Below are 26,711 nucleotides of genomic sequence, written 5' to 3'. Positions count from 1 at the left end.
GTCGTTAACGCGATCCATCGTGAAACTCGGCGAAATAAGTAAATTAAATCGTTTCGGGCCGATGACGCGGCCGCGTAACTCGGCGGATGGCGGCCGGGAGACGCCGAGAGACGGCTCTGCAACGTCGACGTCTTCCGGTTCCGAGAGAGGAACTCGCTAACGAGCGGGGAGGAGACAGCTTAGAGAGACGTTCCGCAGGAACGAAAACGACGGCGGACAGGAGCGGAAACAATTAAATACTCGTGCCCGAGTGGTCGCATTGTTCCGCCCGTGGCATGGCGGGGTCCGCGATTCGTGGATCTCTCCGCGCCGTATTGAGTCGGACTCGCTCGCACGAGATACACAGTGTTGACTCGGGAGACTACGGGGGCCGGGGCCCGCTTTATCGGACCGATGCGCGGCGGCTTTACGAGGGGCCGCCCGCCTCGTTGCACGCGCGAGACTAATTTGTCCGCTGCGCCGCGTGAGAATTTTGTCTGGGAGACGAGCGAGCGCTTGGTCTTTTGATCAATGATATTAACACACTGAAAAAACAACATGTTCGCTACCGTAGCTAATCAGGATTTGCTGAAAATATTTTGCTGCATTAACCATACATTTCTAAAGCACTGCAAACGGTTTAATACAATAGGCACAGTAGCGAAATATTAGCTATCACAACTCAATATTAGCTGTCTGAAATTTAGTTACCACATGCAATTTTTAAGTACTGCAGCTACATTTTTTTGCTGTGCAGAATCTGAGTCTTACGCCTAATCTACGATGCGCTTCTTGCGTCTAGAAACGTTCGGTTGTATAGAAGCAAATCAAAATGCTTTATAAAATTTGCTGACAATGTACGATTGTACGATGTGCAATTTATCAACTTGCACAAATTTTTTTAATTTATTGGCTACAGAATAGAATGTTTCTGGACGCACAGACCACACTGTACATCGGGCTTTTTATCGTTAAAATGACAGCGAGTGATCCTATTCCGAGAAAATGAATTAATTGTTAAATTATAAAGCAGACAAGTTTTCTTTTCTCGTCAAAACTAGATTTATGGAAATGTTTTAAAATAGATTATATAGACATGTTGTTATTAGGGACGCTTGATTATTGAGAACAAAGGCGAACGTTGAGAATTCGTTATCCCGCCTAGATAGGATCCTAATATGAGATATGAGTTTCTGCTAAATTTATAGGCATCATCTGTGGTTTCACCATGAATTTATCGCCCTTGGAGTGAAATCTGTTTAATGGAAAATTTATTGTTAGATCGTGTAATTGTTTCGAAGAAAGATTTGCGATTGAATTTAGACGTTGAAAACCTACTATCTCATATTAGACTCCTATCTCCTAATAGAGGACTTTCTTCTACTCGTGTTTATATAATTTAAATAAAATATGGAGAGAGAGAGAGAGAGAGAGAGAGGGGGAAGTAAGCTGTAAATATATAACGATACTCCCTGGCGTTATAACCTACCTGTTTGCTAAATGAAGGAAGTTAAAGATTAATTAAGATACAATATAATTAAACATGTATAGACGCCCTTAGTGCCTGAAATTTATTCTGACGCTTAAATTTTCGCATGCTGCACTTTCGGAGTGCGTCACAAAGAAATCGCAGTTGCGGCAACAAAAATACGGTTAACGCTGAAAGCGCTCTACTCGAGAGGTAAATTAGAGACCTCGATCGGCGGACGCTTAAAAGAGCCGTTTAACTCCTCGTTTAACGATCCGCGATCGGAATCCCGCGAAAGCGGCAAATTGGAGGAGTCGCGGCTCTTGACGTGCCGCGGATATGAGAAGGCGCGTCTTTCGTGGCCTTTCGCAGATAGAAGAGCGTGCCGAAATGACGACCTGATTTTCCGTTTCTGGTGGTGGCGCGAGGTCGCGAGTCAAACCCTGTAGCTTCTATCATATCTATTCTATTATATAAAAACACTTCCTTCGGAATGAACGTTCCGGAAAGAAATCACTTGTCAATTGGCTATTGTTTCGACGCGACTTTCTGTGCATTGATGCTATTGTTTGCGATGTACAATATCGGAGACTCCGAGTTATCTGCCGCGCGTATTGTTAAAGTCTCAGCATCGCATCGGCCCCATGGACGTAGGAAATATCTGGACTGAGCGTAAAGTACCCTTACGGACGCAGGGAGTTGGTTCTGAAGGGTGAGGGGAATTTATCGTTGTAGCCATCTTGGTGCCGGATATTTAGTGTCTATTGTCACATCGTGAGGCATTATGCGGCGTGAGCTAAGATCATTGCAGTAATTTCTATTTTCCGATTCCAAGTAGTAATTTTCGATAAATATTGAAGTTATGATAATGTGATACGTATATGAATGTTTATTCGATATGTATTTACGAATGTGTACTAATTCGATGTAATACATATCGTCTTAATTCGCCATTAGTAATTAATATAGTGATTATTCATATATATATTGTATTACTTATTTTTACACTTTTTCCAAGTGAGAAAGCTTTATTCTTTTCAAGGCGTGAAAATATATCACATTTCATGACACTATCGAGCGTTGGCCATCTTGGTACCTCATGTCCGTTACAATAGACATTTCAGTCCCCTCACCCTTTGTGGATCACCCCCGCGGCACTATGCTCCGTCCAGGTATTCCTACGTCCATGATCGGTCCCGATCAGCCGCGCTGCATACACGCGATCGAACGGCGCGACCCTTAAATCCGGCTGGCTATGCGTAACTCGTAATCCGCCGGTCTCTATTCTGCGCCGCAGAACATGGCTTCGCGTGTGGTATCAGCCAGCGTAATGCGAACCGACCTATCGTCGATGGTTCTCAATTTTCTTCCCTGACACTATTTCTTCTGCAGATCTGCAGATCGTTTACAGACGTTGCATTCCGAAATATTTTTTTCAGAATGCTGCACGCGGGAAAAAAGGCTGTTCAATTAAAAAAAATTAAGTTGCTTGAATTAAACGTTGATGTCACGGGCTGCCGCGATCATAAATAGTTCACTCAATTGTATTTGCTATTGTATATGGATTTAAATTTTAAGTATTGAACTAAATTATCCAGATTATCGACACAACTATGTAATGCTTTTCCTTCATTAATACTGATGTCGTTTCAACCACTTTATTCCAATTACGCTGATATTATTGATCATTTTTTCCGTGCATAAATAATGTTTTAAAAGAGGTATATAATTTAAATAATATTTTTTCGATTAATTGATCGAGTTTTTGACGAGAGAGAGAGAAAGGGATAAATTTTTAACATCTTCCGGCGCACTTTTTTGAGAATCGCTGAGATATATGTACTCACACACGAGACCGCGCGATTCCATCCGCGTCTGCACGCTGCGCGCGTGAAAAGGAAGCCCGAGCCGCGCGAGCGTCAGTTTGCGCCGCGGCGCCGCCGATTGCGCGGATCGGTGAGGATATCTCGAGGCTGAATAGGCCGGCGGTGCGGATCAACGTCCTCGGAGAATTCGTCGGAGTCGGCAGCGGCCGCGTCGACGGATTTTCCCCTCCTCCTCCACCCCTCACGATCCCCTTGATCTTCTAATAAGAAGCTCGCGATACGGTCCTCGATGCGCGGGGGATGATTAGACGACGGCCGGTTTTAGATGGGGCGGAACCGCACCGCTACAGCTTCCAGGGAAAATTGGGGACCGTCCACGTGTTTGATCGAATGGGACGCAAAGTACAACTCTGGACATTCGAATTAGGCTAATAATGTGCCGAAAATGTATAGAGAAAAGTCCCCTATTTTCCACCAAACAAGAGATTTTACTCTAAGGATAATAAGTTCATGGCGACACCAACGGATGATGCCTATTAATTTAGTAAAAATCCCACTATCTCACATTAGGAACCTATCTCTTAATAGAAGACTCTCCTCTAGTATTTAATTAAACGTTATATAATATATATTTTGTTTCTCCGTTTTTTTTTGCGTCGACAAATTTTCCCAAATTTTTCACGTTAAACTTCAATACAATTTAATAAATACTTAATGAAACTAATCTATTGTTTTATCCAGAATTTTAAAAACTTATCGGATTACATTACTCGCGCCAAGTTGTCATCGCTTTTGTAATCCTGCATCTAAAAAAAAATCCCACGTAATGCAACGCGAGTTTTGTGTAAACTCGCTACTTGCCGAGAGCCGGGATACTCCGCCGCGTCGGGTTGTAAGATTGGAAACTCCCGTTACTTACCCGATCGAGGAGGAAGACGCTTTACGACAGACGTGTACCGTTGAAACTCGCAGATGTAGAGCGGCCGTCCTCCGACCTCCTGGACGTTGTCCTCGTATCGCCGAGGTATCGATGTATACCAGGCGCTTTTATCCGCCGGGCCAAGTCGGCGAGGAGCCGCTTTCAACACCGTGCCGCCTTCATAATGGCTTAATAACTCGCTCTTCTGCGACGCCGGGCGCTTCGAAAAGAAAAAAAGATCAGTACGCGTACGAAGAAAGAAAGAGAGAGAGAGATAGTGTGAGAGAGAGGCAGGGGAGGAGGAGGAGGAGGGAGAGAGATAGAGTCAAGGAGGAATTCCTCGGGGTCGATAGCGGCCCGGCGCTCTGTTTGCGGGTATTTGTTGGACGTGGGTTATCCGAGCGCGGCATCTCTCTTTCTCGACCGCTCGCCGGCATCGGCGGCGCATCGATATCGACCGCGGAATATAACACGCGGCCCCGAAACAACATGGCCGGCGGGTGGATCCCCATAACGAGCGCGGTGACTTGCACATCCGACCCAGAACGCATTAGCCGTATTTGCATTTAATTGCCGGTTGTTTGTTTGACGTCCGCGCAACCAGCGGAATTAGGAACAGTCGGCGCGGGAGGGGCGCGACTGCAGGACGCATCCTGCGCCCTGTGATCTACGATCCGTCTCCGCGCCGACAGAAAGCTAGTCCGTGGCCCTTCGCGGGCCGCTATCTCGCGTTCGCACGATGCACCCAGAAAAAAGATTTACAATTGGTTAAGTTAAACAAATGATATACGTTGAAATCATGTTTCTTTGAACCTATTAAATTTTTATTTACTTCTATTAAAAGCTCGTCGGACGTTTGCTAGATTTGAAGAAATAGATATGAATTCTCTTAGAAATGCCAGTCTCGATCAAGTTGAATTTTAGTTGAGGCAAAGAAGTTAATCTTTGAGATTAAATAAAAGTCTAGTAGGGTCAAAGTTCAAATAAACTTATTTCTGGATGTGTAATTTCTTCGCATAAGGAGATAATCATGTTATTCCATTTATCGGACACAAATATAAGCATCCGAAAGTTTTCTGAGGATGTGCAAAAACCGTTTAAAATTTATAGAAAACAAATGGTTTCAACGTAGGCGGCTAGAATTCCCGAAGAATGCTCGAGTTTTGATGAATTTGCTGTAATTATGTTCGGTTCGCGCTGTATGTTATAATTTTAATTCTATTATAGAATCAACGCAAATGTAAAAAAAAATTGCACACAACTGTTTACAATTTAATTAATCATTTCTATTCCGTTAATCAGCGAACAGCTCTATCGCGAACGTATCGAAGGCGCCTAACTCCGTCCGGTTATTTTTTTCAAAGTGTTTAGAAGCCGAGTTACGGAGAAGTAGAAAGCGACGTGGTTATCGAGTCGCGTTTTCCGCATTATCAGCCGATAGCCTTCGCCGCTTTCCCAGAGGCACCCAGAGGGATCGCTTACGATTACGGGGACGCACGTAGCTCGTCGGACGTATAACGGTGGATCCGGGTATATAGAATCCTAACTGAATCTCTTCTCTCGGAGGATCTCTCCCGCGCCTCGCTTCCTTCCCTCCCCGCCGTCAGACCGGCACTCGATGAGTGCCTCCTCTTCTTCGCTCCTTCCTTCGCACCTCTCTTTTCCGCCGAAGAGAACTATCTTCCGTACTCCCTTTCCCCCCCTCTCACCCCCCACCCCAGCCCTCTCTCTCGCTCTTTCCTTAGTCCCCTCTTCTTGTCTGTCTCTTCGGTCCGTCTCCCACTTCCGGCAGCCCCACCCGTCGTCCCTTCGGGCAACCAATCCCGAGTAAAGTTTGTTACACAACTCGGCGAACTTTCGAAAATGGTCTGCCTCCGCCAAGTAAGCTGTTCTTGGCTCCCTCGTTAGCTAGACTTTCCTCTTTGGCGCGGTTCTCTCTATGCCGCCAGAGAAACCGCGGCGGATGCGACGCGCGCTTCATCGCTCTCGCTCTCTCTCTCTCTCTTGCTCGCTCGCTCGCTCGCTCGCTCGCTCTCTCGCTCACAACGCCGCGCAATTCCCCGCAAAATAGCGTCTTTGCCTCCGATAGTGCCGAGTTTCGTGTGTTCGTTCGGGATGACGAGAAATTTTTGCGCGGCCAAATGGCAGCTAGACTGTGGGCTGAGGCACGCTTGGAAAATAAAACGGCAGAAGTAGCGTTCCCTTTGATGGGGGAAAAAAACGCCGAATGCAAAATTAAAATTCTTGGGGAAAGTAAATTGATATAAACAAAGAATTGACACGCAATATGGTAGATCCACAATTACGTATAGCGCTTATATCCATATTAGTATTTCATATATGCAGAAATTATTTCCTATTCTAACTCTAAAGAGATTACAATACGCATAGGTCGCTCATATTATGTTAAATATTTATAATATATACAACTTCGCACGCTATAATTACTCGACAAAATTTCGATCGCCTCACAATTATACGGAACGTGTTTATACATTTGGAACATTAATTCTTTTCAAATGCATAAACCGTTACACAGTACCGGCCAAAACTATGTCACCCTTAAGTTTTCTGAACGTAACTTTCGTCAAAGTGCATCGAATGTGCTCAAAATTTTATAGCAGTCGCCCGATAGCAGGTGCTTCTTGCACATGAAAGGTAATGCAATCTTACGAAATACGCCATGATTTTCCAATTTTTCATTCGTGCACTTTACAACTAGTTTTACTAAAAAAAAAAAATCAAAAGATATAATTTTGGACGGTACTGCATGTAATCATCGCGCTTTACGCAGGTAGCCCGCGGTACATTCGTCCGCGGGTATTTATAATCGTTCTCTAAAACAATATCTAATGCGGCATGCATTAATGACGGGTGCGATGAAACTGGCGCGCCGCCGCGATAATCGGAATAACCGTCAGTGCAGCGGCCATATCGGCGCGAAGGCGCGCACAGTACAGAGGGCCCCAGCTATTTTATCGAGATCGTCGGCTCACTTAGTCAGTTCCTCGAGCAACGCATTCATTAACGCAAATATCCGTCGGATGCATTAAGCGCATGGTTGTCGTAATGCGCTCGTCGTATCGCGGAAATTGCGCGTCGACGCAAATGCAAATTGCTCGTCCTCCGTGCGCGCCGAATGCGCCTCTCGAGCTTATCTACCCTTCACTGATTAGCTCTCCTGTCCGTTACCGATCTCCCGGCGCTTCACAACCTACGAAACATATAAAATGTAAGCGATTACCCGAGACGTTCTGATATTTTTCGAAACACGTGTTCTTCCGATAAGGAGAGCCGTATCGATCTCTTTTTAAATTTATAATTTGCGATATAACCTCGAGGCTTTATTTAAAATTTAATTTAGAAGAGCGAATATGTATTATTTAACAGAAAAAGCATCATTAAAAAATTTTTCTTAACACAACGTATTCGCGGTAACAAAGGGCAGTTGTTAGTAGTGTTTCAACATTTAGATTGCGATATAAATTAAAGTAAAACCTGATGCATTAGCCTTTTAAAGAGTGCCTCTGTACGTCACATAATTTAATTATTTTTACCGTTTACAATTCTGAAAGCATCGTTGTCTATCGCGGCAAAAGATGACTTGCAGGATATCTGACATGACTAGAACATAACTTATAGACGCATATAGACATCTATGAATACTAAGTTTGTGTTTTAAAATTCTCGCAACAAAATATGTACATAAATGTTGGATAAATTTCCACATGAATATAAAATATAAAATTTTAAATAAGGGAATTTTTATCGGTATTGTTTCATAAATGGTCGTGAAATATTTTGCGCAATTTTACAATGAAACGAAATGACGAAATAGAAGGCCTCTTTATGTGAGCTTCGCGAGAAAAATACTGGCAAATAATAATTGTACAATTAAACACCAGCGATCGTATAATTGCGTTGTCGCTTTGATAAAATAATATCTGATACTTTTACGGAATAAACAAGTGAATAAGGTTATTTACTTTAAGAAAATATTACTAGGCGTTCAATCTGAATGATCCGAATCGAGTTGCAGAAATTATTCTTATGTTTTTCGCGCGACAGAAACGAAACCCGTCATTCAAATAACATAGCATGGTTAACTGTTACTCGAATAAATCATTTTTAAACAGTTACATGTGGAGACGATATGAAAAGCGATGATACTGCAAACCCAAATCGTCTCGAAATAAAGACTGTCAGTCCGTCATCTTCCTCGAAAGGTATAAAAATGATTTTCATCGATCGGAAGATTAAACGTTGCACAATTTTTGCATTCTTTCATTTCTATAAGCCTTTTTTACGAATTCTGTTACATTTAATACAAATATATTTAATGTTACACGAAGTAATCAAGTGTAACATTAAATAACCTCTTGACTTTTCCAACTCTATATTTGCCTCGAGTGAAATATCATTTCTGTATTGTAACGTCTATACCAATAGTTGTATCACGAATTTATATTGAAAGATTATTTAATTGTCCGACATTCCGTATAAATAACTTAAAGATTGGACAAATAAAAAAAATTCTAAAGCTAGAATTGAAAAAATTCAAGTTACATTAAATTAGGAGAAATAAAAAACTTGCAATTATCCATCCAGCTTTTTCAAAACAAATTTCTTGACCGACGTTTAATTTCCAACGGATGAAATAGATCTGGTAATTAACACCACGTCAGAGAGTCAATCGTCCAGCTCGACCGATTCCAGCGACAGTTCGCCGTCCGATTTGAGGAGGCGTCTGGAGGACCTGCCGTCGCCGAACGAGTTCGCTTTTCCGGCCGATCGCGTGGCCGCCCGCGGTCGACGAGCCTGTCGCAAACGCGAGGCCTTCCTGCGTCTGCACGGAGCGGCGAATCGAATCGAGGAGAACGACGAGTGGGAGGAAAGGGAACAAAGGGCAGGGCTTGAGAGTTTCTTGGAAGTGTCCAGGCCGAAGGACGCCCGAGCTCGACGAAGGGCGCGAGCCCGCCTGAAAAGTCCGTCCCGCCGCGACGACGACGGAACGATGGTGATGTCCCAAGCCGGCGGCACGGCCGGCGGCTCCGCCGCCGGCACCGTCGGCGTCGTCCACGGCAAATTGAATCCCGCCGAGTCCTCCGCAGGCCGATCGGCGCGAGACAACCGTCCACTGCTGTCCGCGATCGCGATACCTCGCGGACAATCTCGGCCCTCTTCCGAACCGTCCACCACGCGCCTCTCCCATCGCAGCAACGGCGAGTCGCGTGACGCCAGATGCAAGACGGTCTCCCACACTTGTCGAGACTTGACGCCCCGCGACCTCCCGTCGGTTTCGCCGTTTTCCCTCAGCGGCGCTCAACCGAGGAAGTTCGGAGGGTACCGTCCACCCTCCGGTGTAATTCTGAAGAATCTCAGCTCCGGCAGCGAGTCGGAGTCCGCGAATGAGACGAGTCACGGACTTCCCCGCACCGGAACGATCGCCATGTTGGAATTATCCTCGCCGGCATCCACGGCCGTCAACTCATCCGCCAACGGACCCGTCAAGAAGATGCCTATTATGTCCGCGAGGGACGACATTGCCGGGTCAATACTGCCGAATCTTCTGCCCTCGTCGCGCTCGCTCGACAACGACGGTCTCAATCGCCGGATCGCCCGAAGCGCTTCGCGAAGTTACACTGGCCCGGTAAATCGCGACGGCACGAGAACTTGTGACGAGCCGGGAGGAGCAAATACACCGGTAAAAGCGATTTTTAACGAGCGAGCGAGTCAGGACTGGTTTGCGGCGCAAACTTGCGGCGAACTTCGGCAAGACGAGCCGGAATACGAAGACACGCGCCATCAGCGGCAAGAGATACCGCGAGCTACGTCGACTTTCCTCGCGGCAAGTTTTACGTCGGCGGAACTTGCCACGAGTACTTGCGACGAACAAGTGATTCATAACGAGCCTGCGACGGAAGCTTACGATGAATTCAAACTGGTCGGCTCGGAATTCGAAGGCGAGGGAGAACAAGTGCGAGATTATCAGTGTATCGGGTCGCAAATGCACCACGACGTTCAGGCTCGGTTCGAGTTTAATTGTCCGTCAGGCCGGTCCAACTTCGATGCGGATCCATTAGGCAACAACGGGGTTGTTCCCGATGATGCGCAATGGCACCGATCGGCGAGTCTTTACGCGCGCGATGCCGTCGATGCGTCGCGTTTTATCGAAACAATTCGAAGTGACGTCGCGGAAGGAGCCTTGTCGTCCTCGGAGCCGTACGGGAGCGAGGATCACAGTCGGTCGTCCTGCGCGGCGAACATGTACCCGTGGAAGGAGGCGCCGGACAAATGCGATCGCGAAAGTATAACGAAAGTTCCCACGCTCGCGCTAAACTCGCAGGACATCTCGTACTCGACGTCGGCGGGCAGTCGCGAGTGTTCCGCTACGCGGGCCCTCGATCCCCACGCGCTGATCCGAGCCTTATCGGACGTATCTCTGAAGCAGGAGAAACGGGGCGAGGACGCGTCGAGGAGGTGCAAGGACACGGGCGGAGCCTCGGATTTTCCCACGAAGGGCGAAACGTGGCGCGTACCGACGCCCTCGGCGTCGCTGTCGCGCGTCCCTTCCAGGATACCCGTCAGGATCTCCGACGGCAGGATCGCACCGCCGGGCGACAAACTCTCGAGCTGCCACGGGTCGGAGAACTCCGGCGAGACTGCGAATTACGCGGAGGCGGAATTTATCGAGCGAAACGACGTTCCGCGCGCCGTTCGCCAACGACCGGCCGCGGATTCGTTGCACCTGCAAGACTGCGAGGATTCTTCGCCAAGACCGCGGAGCCAGGGCGTCGGAGGCGCGAACGTCGAAGACGCGCTCGCGCTGGACGACGAGACGGAGTTGGACGATCGCGCGCCTGGAAGCTTCTTCTCCTCGAATCTATGGAGCTCGCGGAGCACGCCGTTTGGCGACAACAGTTACGGCGGAACGTGGTGTCCACCTGGGAGCGGATTTCAGGGAGAAGGTTGTCCACCTGTTGTGTTCTCCCGCGGAGCCGCCTACTCCGCCGGTCGAGATTACGCGAGGATCGGCGACGACGCGCGCTCGAGATCGGGTCGCAGCAGCACATCCCGGAAGAGCGCGGACACCGCGGACGTGACGAGCGCTACCGCGTCGCCGAGGCGCTCGTCCAGGAGGTACGGGAAGACCGAGTCGTTGAGAAACGTGGAGGAGAACGTCACTTGGAGAACGGAGGACGAGTGTGCGTCGATTCGCGACGAGGAGAATCCCGAAGACGCGCCGCCGGCCAAGGATTGCACGGCGCGCGACGAGACGCCGGAGGAGCCGGCGACGGGAGGAACGTGGCGCGATGATCCGAGAGCGCGGCAATTGGATTCGCCGGCGGAGACGCGGCAGGGCGGTAGGAAGCGACGCGCCGGCGACGATCTCGAATTTAACGACGGCAAGACGAGTCCCGAGCTGAGTCCGGAGATGACGAGGGTCGCGCAATCGGAGGACCTGACGTTCCAGGTGCGCAGGACGCGGGAGCTGCCCAGCTTCGCCGCGCGGCTGTCCTCGTCGACGTTGAACTTGAACTGCGAGCCGAGGGGGAAGAGGACGAGGAAGAGCCAGGAACGCTTCCCCTTCACGATCGCCGAGGCGTCGGCCGCGCTGTCGGCGAGACGCGAGGACCGCCGGTCGCCCGGTGAAGAGGCGAACGATCAGCTGCGAGGGAAGCGCGTCCGTCAGCTGAGAGCGCATCCCAGCGTGACGAGGCTGGCCGCCTCGGGCACGGAGGACACCGTGGCGGATATCCTGTGCTGCGTCGCGCAGGAAAAGAAGGTGGCGAGCGCGACGTCTTCCAAGTCCAAGATACGGGCGCTCGTACGGAGTTTGTTCTCCTCGAAGCTGAGAAGAGCGTCGTCGGGGCGGCCGCGACCGGCCGAGATCATTTACGAGAACGACGCTTGTCGGGCGGGCTCCAGGGGAACGAATAGCTGCTCGGGCGACTCGTCGACGGAGGGAGCTCGCAGGACGTGCTCCAGCGACCGTTGGCCGGAGCCTCGTGCCGCGGGATCGAAGCCCGCGCTCGTCCCCTCGTGGGAAACCCTGCGGAGGACGGAGAGCCTGCGAGCGATCGCTCGGGAGCGCCTTCACAGACGCTACGATCGGGACGACCTGTGGGTGCAGGACGTCAAGGATTCACCCGCCGACGGCGAGACGCCGCGAGGAAAGGACAGGGCGGGCGGATCGAGGGAGGCTCCTCCCGCCAAGGATCCATATTCGATTTTCCTCGCCAAGAAACTCCAGCCCGACGAGCCGTCGACGTCCGGCTCGCCGGAGGAGCGGCGCGACGTGCCAATTTCCGATCACGTGACGACGCACGGGAACGGCGAACGGAGTATCGACCGTCAGGCCCCGCCGAATCTCATCTCCGAGGCTGAAGAAACGGAAGAGGAGCTGACCGATTGCCTCTGCTGGAGGCTGTGCCGCGTAATCGCGCCGTTCGCGCATCGCTCGCCGATAAGGGAGCGAGCGCCGGCGACGAGGACGAGGGGATTCTTCGGTTCCCTGCTGCGGAAAAGAGAGAAATGAGACAGATGTCCCCGAGGTACGGGCGTACGGAAGGTAAATTGCAGCCCGACGACTCGGAGGGAGACGCCAGCCGGCAACGGCCGGTTCTTCATTGTCGACCGAGAGGAGGTATCCGCTATCGATACACGCGCGCAAGTGCTTTTCTACCCTTTTTTTTTATTCGTTCGACATCGTTATATAAAAAAGATCGCCGCGTTTTCGCGCGGCGGAGCGTTTCGTCAGTTTTGTACATATACAGAATTAGTTTGAGTCAGAACGTAACAATTTACATTTATCAACAACCTGGTGTAATTATAGCGTGTCCCTTGTGTACAAATCTCCTCGGAACGGCCCTCGCCGGTGTCGCGCACGCGCGCCCGATCGGCGCGGGAGGAACGAGAAAATTCAATTTCGGCCGGTCCGCGCGATCGGCCGAACTGGGGGGGGGGGGGGACGGGTGCTGAGAGTACTTTTAGGATCGTCACGAGGATTGATAACCGGAGAAGTGGCTTCGGTGGCACGTAATCGAAGCCCGTCGTCGATTCATGTCCTTTATTTATTCGCCGTTCGTACATATTTCACTTGTTTCTCAATAATAATTGTTACGTGCGCCCGGAAGTGTGTACGTGGGTGTATGCGCGTGTAATTGTGTTGTACTCGTTAACTTCCGCACGGCCATGTTTATACACGAGTAAGAGTCTTTGCCGTAGATGCGCAATTATCGCAGTTTATCGCCTTAATAAAACGTTTTCTTTCGCTACGCATTAACTTATTATCATTATTATCGTTATCATTATAGAAAAAATAAGTCTTTAAATAATCACATAAGAGTCGTCGAGAGCCTTTCGTGAGGGGAAAGAACGGGAGGGGGGGGGGGAGGACGAGGATCGCGACACGTGTATGCATTCGCGCTCATGCGTGTGCGTGTGCACGCGTGATAAACGCGCGCACGTGGTACGAGGTGTATATAGCACATGTCGTGCGTGTGCGCGTGTGAAAATATACATGGACGCATGCACGACGATGGGACGGCGAGGAGGAGGAGGAGGAGGTGGAGGGGGGGTAGGGGAAAGGATAAGGCTGTCGCTTGAGAAGTAACGCTGTTGGCCCTATACGGTACGATCGCTTTCCGGCCACGTCGGGAGCGACGTAGAGCCGCGCGGTGCGCTAAGCCTAGAGAAAGATCTATCTACCGAGAAGACCAGTCGTTTTTTTTTTCGCGCCTCTCCTCTCTCTCTCTTTTTAAACCCTTTTCGTTTCCTTAGGACTACAGAGGAACGCGACAATTACATTCGTTATTCCGCTATCAAGGGAGGGCATTATTCGATTCGATCATAGGTCGAGGGGGGAGCGGAGGGACGAGGGGGGGAGGGAGGGATGACAAGGTAAGGGGAGGGCGGTCGACGGCCGCCGCGCGTAAGAGCGTAAAGAAAATCGACGCTAAAGGCAATGCGTTTCCGCGATCCACCTCGAGCGCACTCGTCTGTGTCTCTCTCTCTCTCTCTCTCTCTCTTTCGTCCTATCTATCTACCTTCGTTTCTCCCTCTTTCTCTCTCTCTCCCCGTCGTCGTCATCGCCGAGAAAGGAAGAGAAGCTCCGTCCGCCGGCACATGCCTCGCATACAATCGCGCACCTCCACGCGACCGCATGCGCGTTACGTGCATCGGCACGATACGCATGCGTGCTCGACGTCAATCATACATCACGACGCTCTCTCTCTTTCTCCCTCACCCACTCTCTCCGTCGCTCGCCCGTCCGCGTCGTCGCGTCTTCGAGTTTTACCGAGTTGCCCCGCAAACCCGGCCCTGTCGAGTAATTAAGATCCGCGGCCGCGCGCGTAGCGGGGCATCTCGGTAGAGATGAACGTGTATTTATAAAGCGACAAGATCGCATATCTATACATATAGATATAATAGATACTACGGGAAAAAGGAAATTAACTATTTTCTAATCAAGGAACCCCGTGAGAAAAAAGTAAAGTATAGAGAAAAATGATTAAGAATCCGTTTAGGAGAAAAATAACGCGCGATTTGAGAATGATTCGAACGTGTCGATGAAATAATCGCAAAATAAAGCAACACTTTCCAGCGCAGTAATCATGAAAGAAAAAAAAAATTCTAGAAATCACAATTTCGATCTATAATCGAAACAAAACGATCCGAAAAGAAAAATTCCTCTATGCTTTTAGGCTGCATCTATAGACGCAGCGAGTCGCAAGCCGCGAGAAATCGGCCGACGACAGTCGATTAGTCTTGTCATATTTGGCCGTGATTGGTCAATTTCTTGCGGCTTACGACTTGCCGCGTCCACTGTAGGTTCAGCTTTCGAGCGGAGAGGCTACGGCATCTCCAACGGAAGGAAGAGACGCGGTGAGAAAGATCGTGAGAACAATCTGCAGCGAGATACGATACGGTATCAGCACGCGCGCTCACACACGCTCCGTATCGGTCGACCTTTCTTCGACGGACATCGAGCTAATTTAAGAGCTGCACGATTTTAATCATCTGATAAAGCGCGAGGAGGGACGCGCTCGTGCGATTAACGTGCGGCGGAATTATGTCTGCGGCCGGTTATCCCAATCGCGTCTCAAAGGTCGTCGTGTGCGGCTTGTCGAGGCGCGATAGCGAAACGCGGACGAATTTACGCTTCTAACAAGATTGTACGATTTGGCAACAATGAGCAATCATGGATATAATATATATATATATATAATATGCGATAAGCGGACGAATCTTCGTCTTCCGATCTCTCGAAGCGCTCGAGGCGCGATCTCTCTTCCGTTTCGTTTGCTCGCTTCGAGATTCGCAAGGAACGTTCGCTCAGTTCTCTTTCGTTCGCTCCACGTCGTCCTGATCGTCGTCGTCGTCCTCTTCGTCGTCATCTAGGCTCGTGCTGCCGGGACGGGGCTTCTTATCGGGGAAACGACGTCACAAGGGGGGTGGAATGGAGAATTCCCTCCGCACGTAGAACAGAATGTAAGGCTTGCATTTAGCGACGGCGTCGGTAGTCGCGGGCCGTACCGAGCTGTCGTTAAAATGGAACCACTGGCCGTCATGCACGGCGAAGGCAGTGTAATGTCCAGTACCGGCACTGCAACACATCATTTTACAATGTTAAGACAATGTTGCGACGAGTCCTTCGGAGAACAACAGTAACAAACGCCTCCATCTCCTCGAAGCTGCACACGTTTCTGCGAAATTAAGCTTAAATCTCGCGTATTTAAAGATCGGAGTATTTAATCAGCCTCGAAGATTGATCAAATAGCATACAAGTTCATGTAACAGTTTTTCTTGTTCGTTTTCGAAAACAAGAATGTAGCTGCGTCACAGCGCAATTTAACAATTGCTAAATACACTCCGTGAGAAACGAATAATATTTCAAAATATAGACGATAGGATAGACAATGGCCATGTTATCTTATCGCGTATCGACGTTGCGCGATAGTCGCTACTATTGCGAGGAGAGTCTCAGCCGTTTTGTTTCCATCGCCGGGCGGCCGGTTTAATTAGGAGCGTCATTCGAGGGAGAACGTACCCAGAACCATGGTGCACGATAACGGCAGCCAAGTCGTAAAGATGACTATTCTGAGCGCCCAATCTCGTCCCGGTGACGCCGCGCACGGTGAACGCGGACATGTCGAGAGACTCCATCGGGAAATCCACCTGCGTGTCCACCTTCGAGCGATAGGAATTGCACCACCTAAATCTTTTAATGTGAAGGCACAACACCTGCGGAAAGAGCGAGAGCAACGTGTGAGCATCGATCACCGGCGTTCTACATCCTGTACTTCACCGCTCGATCAAAGTTCCCCCCTTTCGGGTCACGTTCGTTCGTGCGGGAACCATATCGATCGGGACACGCATGTCCGCGAATAAGCTGACGTTGAGCGAAATTAGAGCGTACGTCGGAAAACAATTGACGTACATTGGAAAGGAGACGCGACGAGACAGACCTTAAAAATTAGAAACCTTTGAATCTGTTTGCATCGAAACTCGTTGAAGGTAAAATCCCAAGGCGAGCGCTTTTACTTCCGCTGCGTGGGTGTCTCGGAAGAGAAAGAAAAAACACGCGAACGATACTCACGTTAGGCAGCCTGTGTATCCAGAACCTCTTGGTAGACCTCTGCTTGCCCATGCAGTTGTCGCAGAAGTAGAGCTCGCTGTCGGCCAGCTCTTCGACCTTGAAGAATCTCGTGAGACTGTAGGTCAGACTGCACACCTCCTCCTGCTCCTTCGTCCTGCTCCTCTGCAGTCGGTCCGGTATGTCCAGCGAGAGGTCCTGGAAGGGCTCGTGCGTCTTCGAGTCCGTACGACAGTTCATACAGTGGACCTGCGCGAGGAAACGCGATCCATAATTCGTCCGCGCTTCTCCCAAGAAGAAAACGAAGAAGAACATGACTTTGGCAAAGCGGCACCACAGTCTCTCGAGAGCGCAGAAATTCCCTCCGTGCCAAAGAGGCTGCGAGGACGTTCTTTTCGCGCGCAATCGAGGCTCGCTGTCCGGTTAAACTTACCACGCTAAGAAGAGTGCCCCCGAACACGGCAGTGACGATGCTCTGCTTGCCGCGCAATCCCAGAGGCTCGTGTCCCAGCCTGGGCAGCAGCTGCAGCAGCTCGGTGTGCAGCCGGTCGAGCATGTAGGTGAGAAATTCGTGGGCGTCCTGCTGCTGGTAGCCCCGAAATCTCGGCACGACCTTCCAGATGGCCAGGAACAGGCACTCGGGCGATATCGCCTGGCCGTTGGAGCCGCCCAGGCTCAGGCCGAGCAGCACCTTTCGCAGCTCCTCCGCGAGCAGAGCGTCGCTCATCGACATCTCCTTCGCGCGGCCCGGCGTGACGATGCGACCGCGGTGAGTGGGCGGCCCCGTCGACTCGTCGAAGGCGATGCCCTCGAGACACGGCATCTGCGTGAGGTACTCGCAGAAGTGGCTGATGTTGTTGAAGGACTGCAGCACCACGTTCATGAAGCAGGTGTTACCGAGGTTCCTCAGGCCGACGACCTTTTTCTCTTTGGTACTCTTGGAGCTGCGCCGCTTGGCCGGCCGATTGTCCGCGCTGCTGGCGTCCAGCGAGTGTAGCCTCTTCCGCGCCGTCCTCGGCCGTAGGTTCCTCACGACCACCTCCGCCTTCCACAGGGCGTCCGGGTCGTCATTGTCGTGGTCGTCGCCGCCGCCGTCGCGCGTCCTCGACGACGGGGGCGTCGTGGGCGGCGACGTGCTCCAGCTCTCGTCGTTCTCCTTGTGCTCGTCCTTACGAAAGGTCACGCGCCGTATCTTCTCGATCTGCCCGCTCGTGGTGTCGTTCACCACGTATTCGTCGCAGGTGTAACTGCAACAAGCCAAGCCATGCATCTCTCTTTTTCAGGACCGGAACCAGCGATAACATCCGTATAGTCGCGTCCCGTGAGGAAGTAAAATTCTACATTTTTATCAGCGATCTTATCGGGTATCATAGACATAAATCTCGCGACGATGGCGAGACGCGCAGATTCTCGCGTGTCTCGTCGCGTCGGAAATTCAGTTCTTGGAAATTACACCGGTTTCGACGGAGGCAAGATAGAAAGGGAGGAGACTCACCAGAATACTGCCAGGCTCTCACAGTCTATGCACACGCAGTGCTGAGTATTAGTCTCGTAGTGCTGCAACGCGTGGCCCGCCACGTACCGTCCGCAATGCACGGATCCGCAGTGCAGACAGAGCCAGGGACTCTTCTCGGTGCCGCATACTGTACACGAGAATAATACAACGTGAGTGACAGTCGCAAAACACAAGCTCGATCGATTATCTGCGATATCAATAATGAAATAGAGAGATTGGCGAGCTTGCACGCGTGGAGATTAAATCTGTGACTCTATTAAAGTCCCACGAGTGTGTAAATATAATCAAATCTGGACCGGCGAGATTATTACGTTGACGATGTCTCTACCGTCTCTTCGATTTCCCGCATCAAATTAAAAAATTACAATTTCGTTCATGCATCCCAAAGCACTTTTGTCCTGAATTATCACCACGTTTGCTTTCGTAGGTGTAAACGTACGGAAATGTGACGGAAGTTAAAGACTGAAGGTATTTTGATGGAAATGCGGGTGAAACTTCAGGTCAGGTTCAGTCGGTTCACTTCATTCATTCAATATTAACGTATTCGTGTGCGCTACTTAATAGCATCCTCCTAAGATATTTTACGAACAATTGTGGCATGCAGAGGTGTAAATAGCGATTGTCGTATCCTGTACTTCTATTATCAGCAATATCGCTTTAGCTTCATATCGTACGGTTGAAAGTGACGTGTCTTATTCTTATCGCAATTACAACGAACTCAGTCGTTTTACAGATAAAATTTGATACGATATAACCGGATAATGCCGAATTTTGGGGCTAGGTATAGAGATCTACAAAATTACCTGTTTTCTGAATTTTGGCATAATTAATAAGAAAAACTTCAGAAGATTACTTGACCATGTCTGGCAAATTTTTATGTTTAAACTCACAACGTTTTGACATTCACAACGTATGGTCGTGTTCTGTCGTTCGTGAAATTAAGATCAGTTCTTTCGATTTACCATACGGATTTACTGACACAATTATCACTTGAAAAGGACCACAAACCATGGTCGAAACGTAGTGAGTTTAAGCATAAAAATTTGCCAGACATGGTTAAGTAATCTTCTCAAGTTTTTAATTACTTCTGGCGACTTATTAGATTTCCTCCAGTCGTAATTAATAAGAGCTCTGATCGAGGGGTAAAATTGTGGTGTACAGATTTGCGGTATTACTGGGCATTACTAGGCATTACTAGGCATTTTTTGGGCATTAGTTTGGACATTAGGCCTTGCTGGAGCATTATGAAGGTAAACTAAGATAAAATAGTAAGATAAAGTAATGCCCACCGGGCATTAGTGGACAGTTGTACAAGATTTTGGTCAGCGGTTTCCTCCTCGGCTCTGACGCTTCTCCGAAAAGACATTCTTAGTTTTTAGAAGACTCTTGCAAAAAAAGAGAAGTCTAAATATAAAATGCTATAATACTATGCAATTGATCTTTTTTTTTTCTTTAATGAGGAAAGAGGTATGCGCTCTAATATTTTGAGATAAAATTCTTGCTGCCCCGAGCAGATTTCTGACAAAAAGCACGCAAGGAAACGTGGACAATTTTCATCCGCTGGATGAAAAATTGCCGGAATTTTTCCGATATTTTCCAATCGCTTTAAATTAGTAAGTTCATAAACGATTTTTCAAAAGCTATCTGGAACTTGGAAGAAATTATCAGATCCATAAAAAGATCTGTCACACTTATGCTTGTTTCTTTCAATGCAGATTAGCTTACTCTATGTCTTTCTCTAGTTTTAAAAATTAGAAAAAGATAAAAAATCATTTAAACCAAGATTGAAGTTAATCTGCATTGGCAGAAACGGGCATTAGCCACTCGAAAAGCTTCCATTTCACAATTTTTCGCTTTTGTTTCTATCACCTCATATACTAATCACAAGAACTCTTCGAAATTACAGAAGCCCAGATATTTCTTAAAAAAAGCGAAGCCTAAACTCTATCAATTATATCGAAATTCCGTTGAATATTAACTTTATAGGCATACGTAAGTTTTGTTATCCGCGACAAGCTTTCAGTGCGTGGCGTATTACTTTTTCTCGAATAATTGTCAACACTCCAGCACGATCATCGGACCGACAACCATCCAGTCGCAGGGTGTATGTATCTGGTGGTTGCGCGAAATTGCAAGTCGGCACTGCCGTGTCGTTTCGGCTCGTCTCAGCTTACGTAATTCTCGAGAGCCGCGTAAAAGGCGGGGTGCGGTAGCGAGCACAGGTTCGACACACCCCTTTCGCAGCCGATCGATCGCAAAATGTCTCAGAATTTCATCGGGCTTCGGATTCCCGGTGATTCGTGCGCTTTTCCTAAGCCAATTCTTACCCGGAAAACATGAATTCACCGTCACCGATGTCAAGAGAGGAGGAATGCAGTCTCAAGCTGATGAATTTTACAGTTATACGCAAACAAGACTTATTGTTAGACCAAAATAACAAAGATATTTTTAACGATTGCTAGGCCCTTCCACGTATTCCGCGAAAGTCCGTTTTGGAAAAATTAAAGTAATAAGATTTGTTAGGATCCAAAATTAGAAGTAATAAAGAAAGCAATTTATACCCTCCCAGTTTCCGAATGAGAATAAGATTCCCGATGTGGAAGCTACAAGAGACGAGCGATGGCAGAAATGATAAAAATGACGAGCGCTCGGAACCGGGCGGCTGGAATCCACTGATTCAGGAGATCGGGAGGCGGCAAATCCGTCAGCGCTTTACGCATGCAAAGCGTATGCGGACGGATTCAAGTTCGCACTCGAAACTTGCCGTAATCTCTCTCTCTCTCTCTCTCTCCGAATTTTCCCCAAAGCGTGTCATCCTGCAGCATTCTCGCGCGAAAGAGGTAAAGGGGAGACCTTTCCCTAGGAAGGAATTTAAAAAACGCGAACGCGTGAAAAGTGAAACGCCGAAAGTCCGTGCACGGAAATCCGATCTCGCCGAAGGTCATTTCTATCTGGGGAGTCGTGTTCGTTTTCGATGTAGGAAGCCTTAGAACATACCGGGGTGCCCTATCGGCACGTTTTAATCAGCGACTCGTTGCCATGAGAGCCTCGTGGCGAAGAATAGGAAGGAGTGAAATCGAATAGATTCAGTTTGCGATAAAAATCTTACTTGGAATTGGCATGCTTTCCTCAAAGATTGCTCAAATAAAAATCTATTCTATTGCAACTCTTCATTAGTTTGCGAATATATTTTGAATGATTATTTTTCCGTCGACGGAAAATTTCGTGATTAATCGATATATCGTTATAGAATTATATACGTTGAAGTATAACTGTTTGAAATAATTTTTCTAATTCTTCAAAAAATTGCCAACAGCAAACGAAGGGCAGATTCCTAAGCAGACAATAGTCCACGGACGCTGTTTAATATTGTACACGAATTATGTAATCGCGGGAAAACGTGGCATTTTGAAAAATTTTATGAGTTTTTTCCAATTTTACCACACATTTCGCTAAGCAATTACGTTTTACTAGTAAAATTTCAAAAATTCATAAAATTCTTCAACACATGATTAAAATTTTAAGACAAAATTCCCTCCGTGTAAATATAAGTTATATCAATGCGGTGGATGACTAGTAAATATAACTGTTAATATCGCTATCAAATCAATAATGCCGATGCATACATTTGCAGGCAACAGTGGATGCATAAATAACGAGTGCGGTCTGATTTCGCCGATTAAAATTAGTTACAGAAGATACGAATTAGGGTTCACATCGTCCGACCGAAATCACAGCTCCAACATTTCCTACGCGGAGAGAATTTTCTCTTCAAAATTTATCCTGAAAATCACTAGTAGAATATAAAATTTCAAAAATTCACAAGTCTTCAAAATGCCACGCTGTCCCGCGATTACATGATTTTCAGGGTGAACAAAAAGAATTCTCTCCGCGTACCGGAGCACGGATACAGAAGGAATGTTGTTTAGCGCACTATGTTATTGCTGATGCCCGCCAGAAAGTAAATCGCTGTCGTCGGGACGACGTGGACGGGCACGGCGAGTGCAGCTGCGAACGTTCAATGTGTCATCGCAGATAACGAACAACGTAACGAGGAACGTTATCGGTCGAAAAATGCCTAAACTTTTGCGGCGACAATATACGCGATGTCGTTCGCACAGCGACATTCGTTCATTCATTCAATGCCCGCTTGTTCAATAAAACGATCTAGCAGATCCTAGCGCGCGCGCGGATGCTCCTCGTGGATCGCCGGGGTGACTTATTGCGAGCGATGTAACAACGACGAACAAGAGGGAAGTGATTAAATAACAAAATCTTATTACTTGTGAATAGACCTTGTCTCTTTGTCATTTCGTCGTCGAGAGCCGAGTACAAAGTCTACTCGAAGCGCACGTTAAAAAGAGCCACGAGTATTGCACGATAAATTCTTTTAAAGTGTTTGAAAAAAGAAATCGCCGTCAAATCTTGTGTAGAAATAAAATTCGAAATGTCGAGACAGATCGTACAGGAGCGTCTTGTACTCTGTTAAAGTCCATCGGTGCACTGTAACTGCGAATCAACGAATATTCACTGTTTTCAGTGATAATCCACCGGTTGACTTTTAGAGAGTATGTTTCATAATTGAAGTTAAATGCAAATTTTGCTCTTAGATAAGAAAAGTCTTAAATTTACAGCAAATTATATAACGTATATACGATATATAATCCTTTTACTCCGAGTTCGGAAATCTTCGTTATCTATTACGATAATATTACATTCACAATATTCACGATACGCTGCTTGACATTCATTGAACCGTTCGTACAGGCGGAGAGGAACGTGGAAATGTACACACAGGTAACACGTGAAGATCATCGCTCGCGTTGTAAACACGCAAATCACGGATATTCGATCGCAAATCATCGAGGAATCCTCGAGAGAAGCAGCGACACGGTCGATGATTAAACCCCGAGAATTATTTTTGGGAATTGCGTCAGCGGGCGCGGAGATGCACGGGCGTCAGCGACGGACCAGAAATCGAAGGTCTCGATCGCGGGGCCGCGTCGATTGTCGTCAAGGCGCGAGGAGGAAATGCCTACGCGAAGAAACACACGCCAGATAGCTTTCTCCCTCTTTATCTCATTACGTAATGTTCGATTCCGTCACGTCGATGACGTCGCCGTTGCTGTCATCCGAAAGTCGATGTCGTCGACGGCCGACAGATCGAGATATCGCGAGACAACTGAAAGAGCGTCGAAGAGAAATTCGCTCCCCGGGGGCAGCGTGGAACATTTGTTTAGTCAAGTATCGACATGTCGACTAGAAGCAACCGCAACTGCAGCTTCCAAGATTGACCGAATTGTCTCGTATTATAATAAATTTTTATGATCCTAAGTAAAATAAGTAACTAAACAAGTGCTGTGGTATTGTGTCAGATATTACGTTAATCATAAAAGAAAAACTATCGTGATTGAAATAAAGTATTGCGAGAGCGACACGCATCTTCCATCTGCTCCAAATACCTGGCAGCTAGCAGCCGCGCACGGAATGTACAGTGCGGCGCATTAACTCGCTTCGGGACGTATTGTGAAAAAGCACGTATGTTTAAACAATCGAGTAACTTTTGTCCATGCCTAATTATTACCCGAACCGCATTAATGCACCGTGCTGCACTTTGACGTCTCCCACATTTGTGAACCGTCTCGTTACGTCTCCGTGTCGTTAATCTTGAAAAGAGGAAAAACTGTCAAACTTGGTCGACGCGCGCGGTGCACTTGGCAGCCCCAGCGAGCTTACGGACATCTCACTAACGTCCGCGACGGGAAAGACAAGCTGTCTGCGCCGAAAAGGGTGCTCGATATCGCAAAGTATCTACGTCAAGAGAACGGTATCGAAGTACAAGCGTCTTCGCTCTCACAGCGGGCTATCCGATCGGCAACGGCGCGGATCGATTATCGATTTTGCAATGCAGCCGAAGGTAGGCAGCCTGCACCAGGCGCCCAGGCGACCAACAGCAGCAGCAGCAGGAAAAGTGATGGCGGTAGAGGGGCGGAGAGGCGCAGACGAGGGTCCTTTTATAGTGCGTAAGGGACGATACTTCTTTTTCCTCTCTTTCTCTCTCTCTCTCTCCTCCCCTCCCTGTCTCCTCCTCCTCTTCCCGCTCCCCCTCGTGCTCTCAGCCGGCGCGGAAAACACGCGGCGACCACCACCGCGGCGCGATTCCACAGAGGCATTTAAATCGATCCACCGCCGGATACGTCGCGATTCGCCGAGCGTGAACCGCTCTCTCGCCCGGTTTCTCGCGACGCTAATCGCGACGCCACGTCCTCCGCGAGCGGAGAAGATAACGCGACGGGGAAAATTTTCGCGGAGCGAGCCTCGGCGTTCTCGTTCCAAGCGAGGGGTAGACCGCCTGAGGCCACTGTGGTGCGCAGACCTGCGGCATTACTGGGCGTTACTGGACATTTTTCGGGCATTAAGGCCTGCGTCCGCGGTGCTAGAACTCGGACCAAGTTCTAGCACCGCGGACACAGGCCTTTAGGCCTTGCTGGGGCAACATAAAGGTAAAGTAATGTCCACTGGGCATGAGCAGGCATTGGTGTACGTGATTTTGGTCAGCGGTTTACCCCTCGGTTCCAAGCAATTATTCGCGTAATGGTCGTATCACACTAGCAGCTGGCGTTGGCGTTGCGTTTACCTAGAGACCCTGTAATCACAGAGGCTGGCCACGATTCTACGATCGTAGAAGAGTGAGCTAGCCAATGTTTCTCTCTCACTCGCGGGAATTTGACGTACTCTTATGGCCAGTCTCTGATTACAGGGTCTCTACGTTTACCGTTGCCGTTGCTATTGGACCAATAGATGCCCGGCTATTCTGAAGCCGCAGGCCGCCATCGACTACCGCTGTTCTCCGATTGGTCGAAACGCAGCAGCCAACGGCAACGGCAACGCGAACCGCTAGTGTGATACGGTCATAACACCGATGCTTACGTAGATGAAACGTAGAAATTAACGACGATCACGCGTCGATTAAAAAATTGCAACCTCGACGACCGCAAGTGGCAAAAGTTGGCGCTTTAAGTAACGTTATTTTAGAATTAATACCGTCGGCAAGTGTCGACGCTCTTCAACGCGTGTCGATGGCCATCCTTGGCAGACGGCCGTGACGACAGGACGCCGAAAGATCCAGGAATCCGGTGGCTATCGCCGATAGCAGCATATTGAGTAATCGAACGTCCGCGCGAGGAGGAAAGTGCGCGTTCGTTCGTCCGCCGGGATACTGACTCATCGCCAGTGACGTTACACGATTCGTATTATTCACGGATGTGCCGCTCTTTGCAGAGCCCCGCACGTACGTTGCTATTTTGCAGCAACCTTATCGAATATTAGATTACGCCTTAAGTTATTTTCCATAGATCCGTCGTCGGATTTACGCTGATTATTCCATTCTTTGCTCGTCTGATCAACATAATAATGGACGAACGTCTTCTCTCGCTCGTCGGCAGTCAGTGGTGCGAAAAGTAGCGCCTCGAATAAAGGTGACGGTGCAACTGGACCAAATGTCCCAAAGGCCTCGACGCGCCTCTCCTTCTCCCGTTAATTAATAGATAACGTCATTCCCGTTGAAGTAAGACAAAGCTCGATTCGCGACTTACTGTTACACGATCCGGCGAAATCAGCCCGTGCTCTCCTCGCGTTTATCTCGAGTAACAATAGCATCCTTTCTCTCTTTCCCACCGCGCACAATTTATCTATCTTAATATTATAACATTTCCCCAGCGCACTCTAGCTCAGCCGATGCTAATTGTATTTTTCCGCCGCTCCCGAAGCGATTATGGTCCGCGAGGGCGATAGATAATCGCAGGAAAGTATCCGCGACTCGCAGACATGCGAGATAAAATGCGAGAAACCTACAACCTGCAATCTCTTAAGCTCGTACCGCGCGTTATAGCAGCGCCAAATTCGAGGTACTATCTATTTGGTGGATTTTCATGTCTCCTATAATTACGTGTGGTCTTTATTGTAACGTGTACCTCCAATTTTTGCCGATACATGCTTCAAGCTAATAGCAAATTGGTTGCACTAGTGCGCACTGAGTGCACACTAAGCCCTGTTTCCAGTCAATTCTTATATTTAAAGATCATCTTAAGGGGATGCTGGAGTGATTCTGCACTTTTGCACCTTTCTAACCTAAAAACTGTCAGTTCACGGAAACATTTGTGTAATATACAAATTAAATGGCTTACGTGTACAGATCGAAAGCAGCTTGCTATTCCGGCCAAATGAAAGAACAATATAGCATCACTGAAACTAAGTTTGTAAGTCTAATAAAAAATAATAGTGAGCAACACACATACTACATGTACTGTATGTATGTGTCGCTCATTATTATTTTTTATTAGACTTACAAACTTAGTTTCAGTGATGTCATATTGTTCTTTAATTTAGCCGGAATAGCAAGCTGC

General features: G+C 48.3%; 1 protein-coding gene across 1 annotated transcript in view; it reads right to left on the bottom strand.

Moving 5' to 3' along the window:
* Positions 1 to 14,091: 14,091 nt before the first annotated feature.
* LOC105560466 (ubiquitin carboxyl-terminal hydrolase 3-like) overlaps positions 14,092 to 26,711 on the bottom strand; it is a 19,801-nt gene continuing 7,181 nt past the window's right edge. Inside the window, exons 2-6 of the mRNA XM_012009613.1 lie at positions 18,286 to 18,433; positions 17,224 to 18,037; positions 16,794 to 17,039; positions 16,245 to 16,438; positions 14,092 to 15,800 (exon numbers count right to left, since the gene is read on the bottom strand). Coding sequence (XP_011865003.1) covers positions 15,638 to 15,800; positions 16,245 to 16,438; positions 16,794 to 17,039; positions 17,224 to 18,037; positions 18,286 to 18,433 — 1,565 coding nt within the window. The 3' untranslated portion in view covers positions 14,092 to 15,637. The remainder of the gene's footprint in view (positions 15,801 to 16,244; positions 16,439 to 16,793; positions 17,040 to 17,223; positions 18,038 to 18,285; positions 18,434 to 26,711) is intronic.

Source organism: Vollenhovia emeryi, unplaced genomic scaffold, assembly GCF_000949405.1.
Source record: "Vollenhovia emeryi isolate VEMERY1.0 unplaced genomic scaffold, V.emery_V1.0 DF939229.1, whole genome shotgun sequence".
Classification (NCBI taxonomy): domain Eukaryota; kingdom Metazoa; phylum Arthropoda; class Insecta; order Hymenoptera; family Formicidae; genus Vollenhovia; species Vollenhovia emeryi.
The sequence above is the reverse complement of the archived record's forward strand: the minus strand, read 5'-3'. Positions and strand labels throughout refer to the sequence as shown.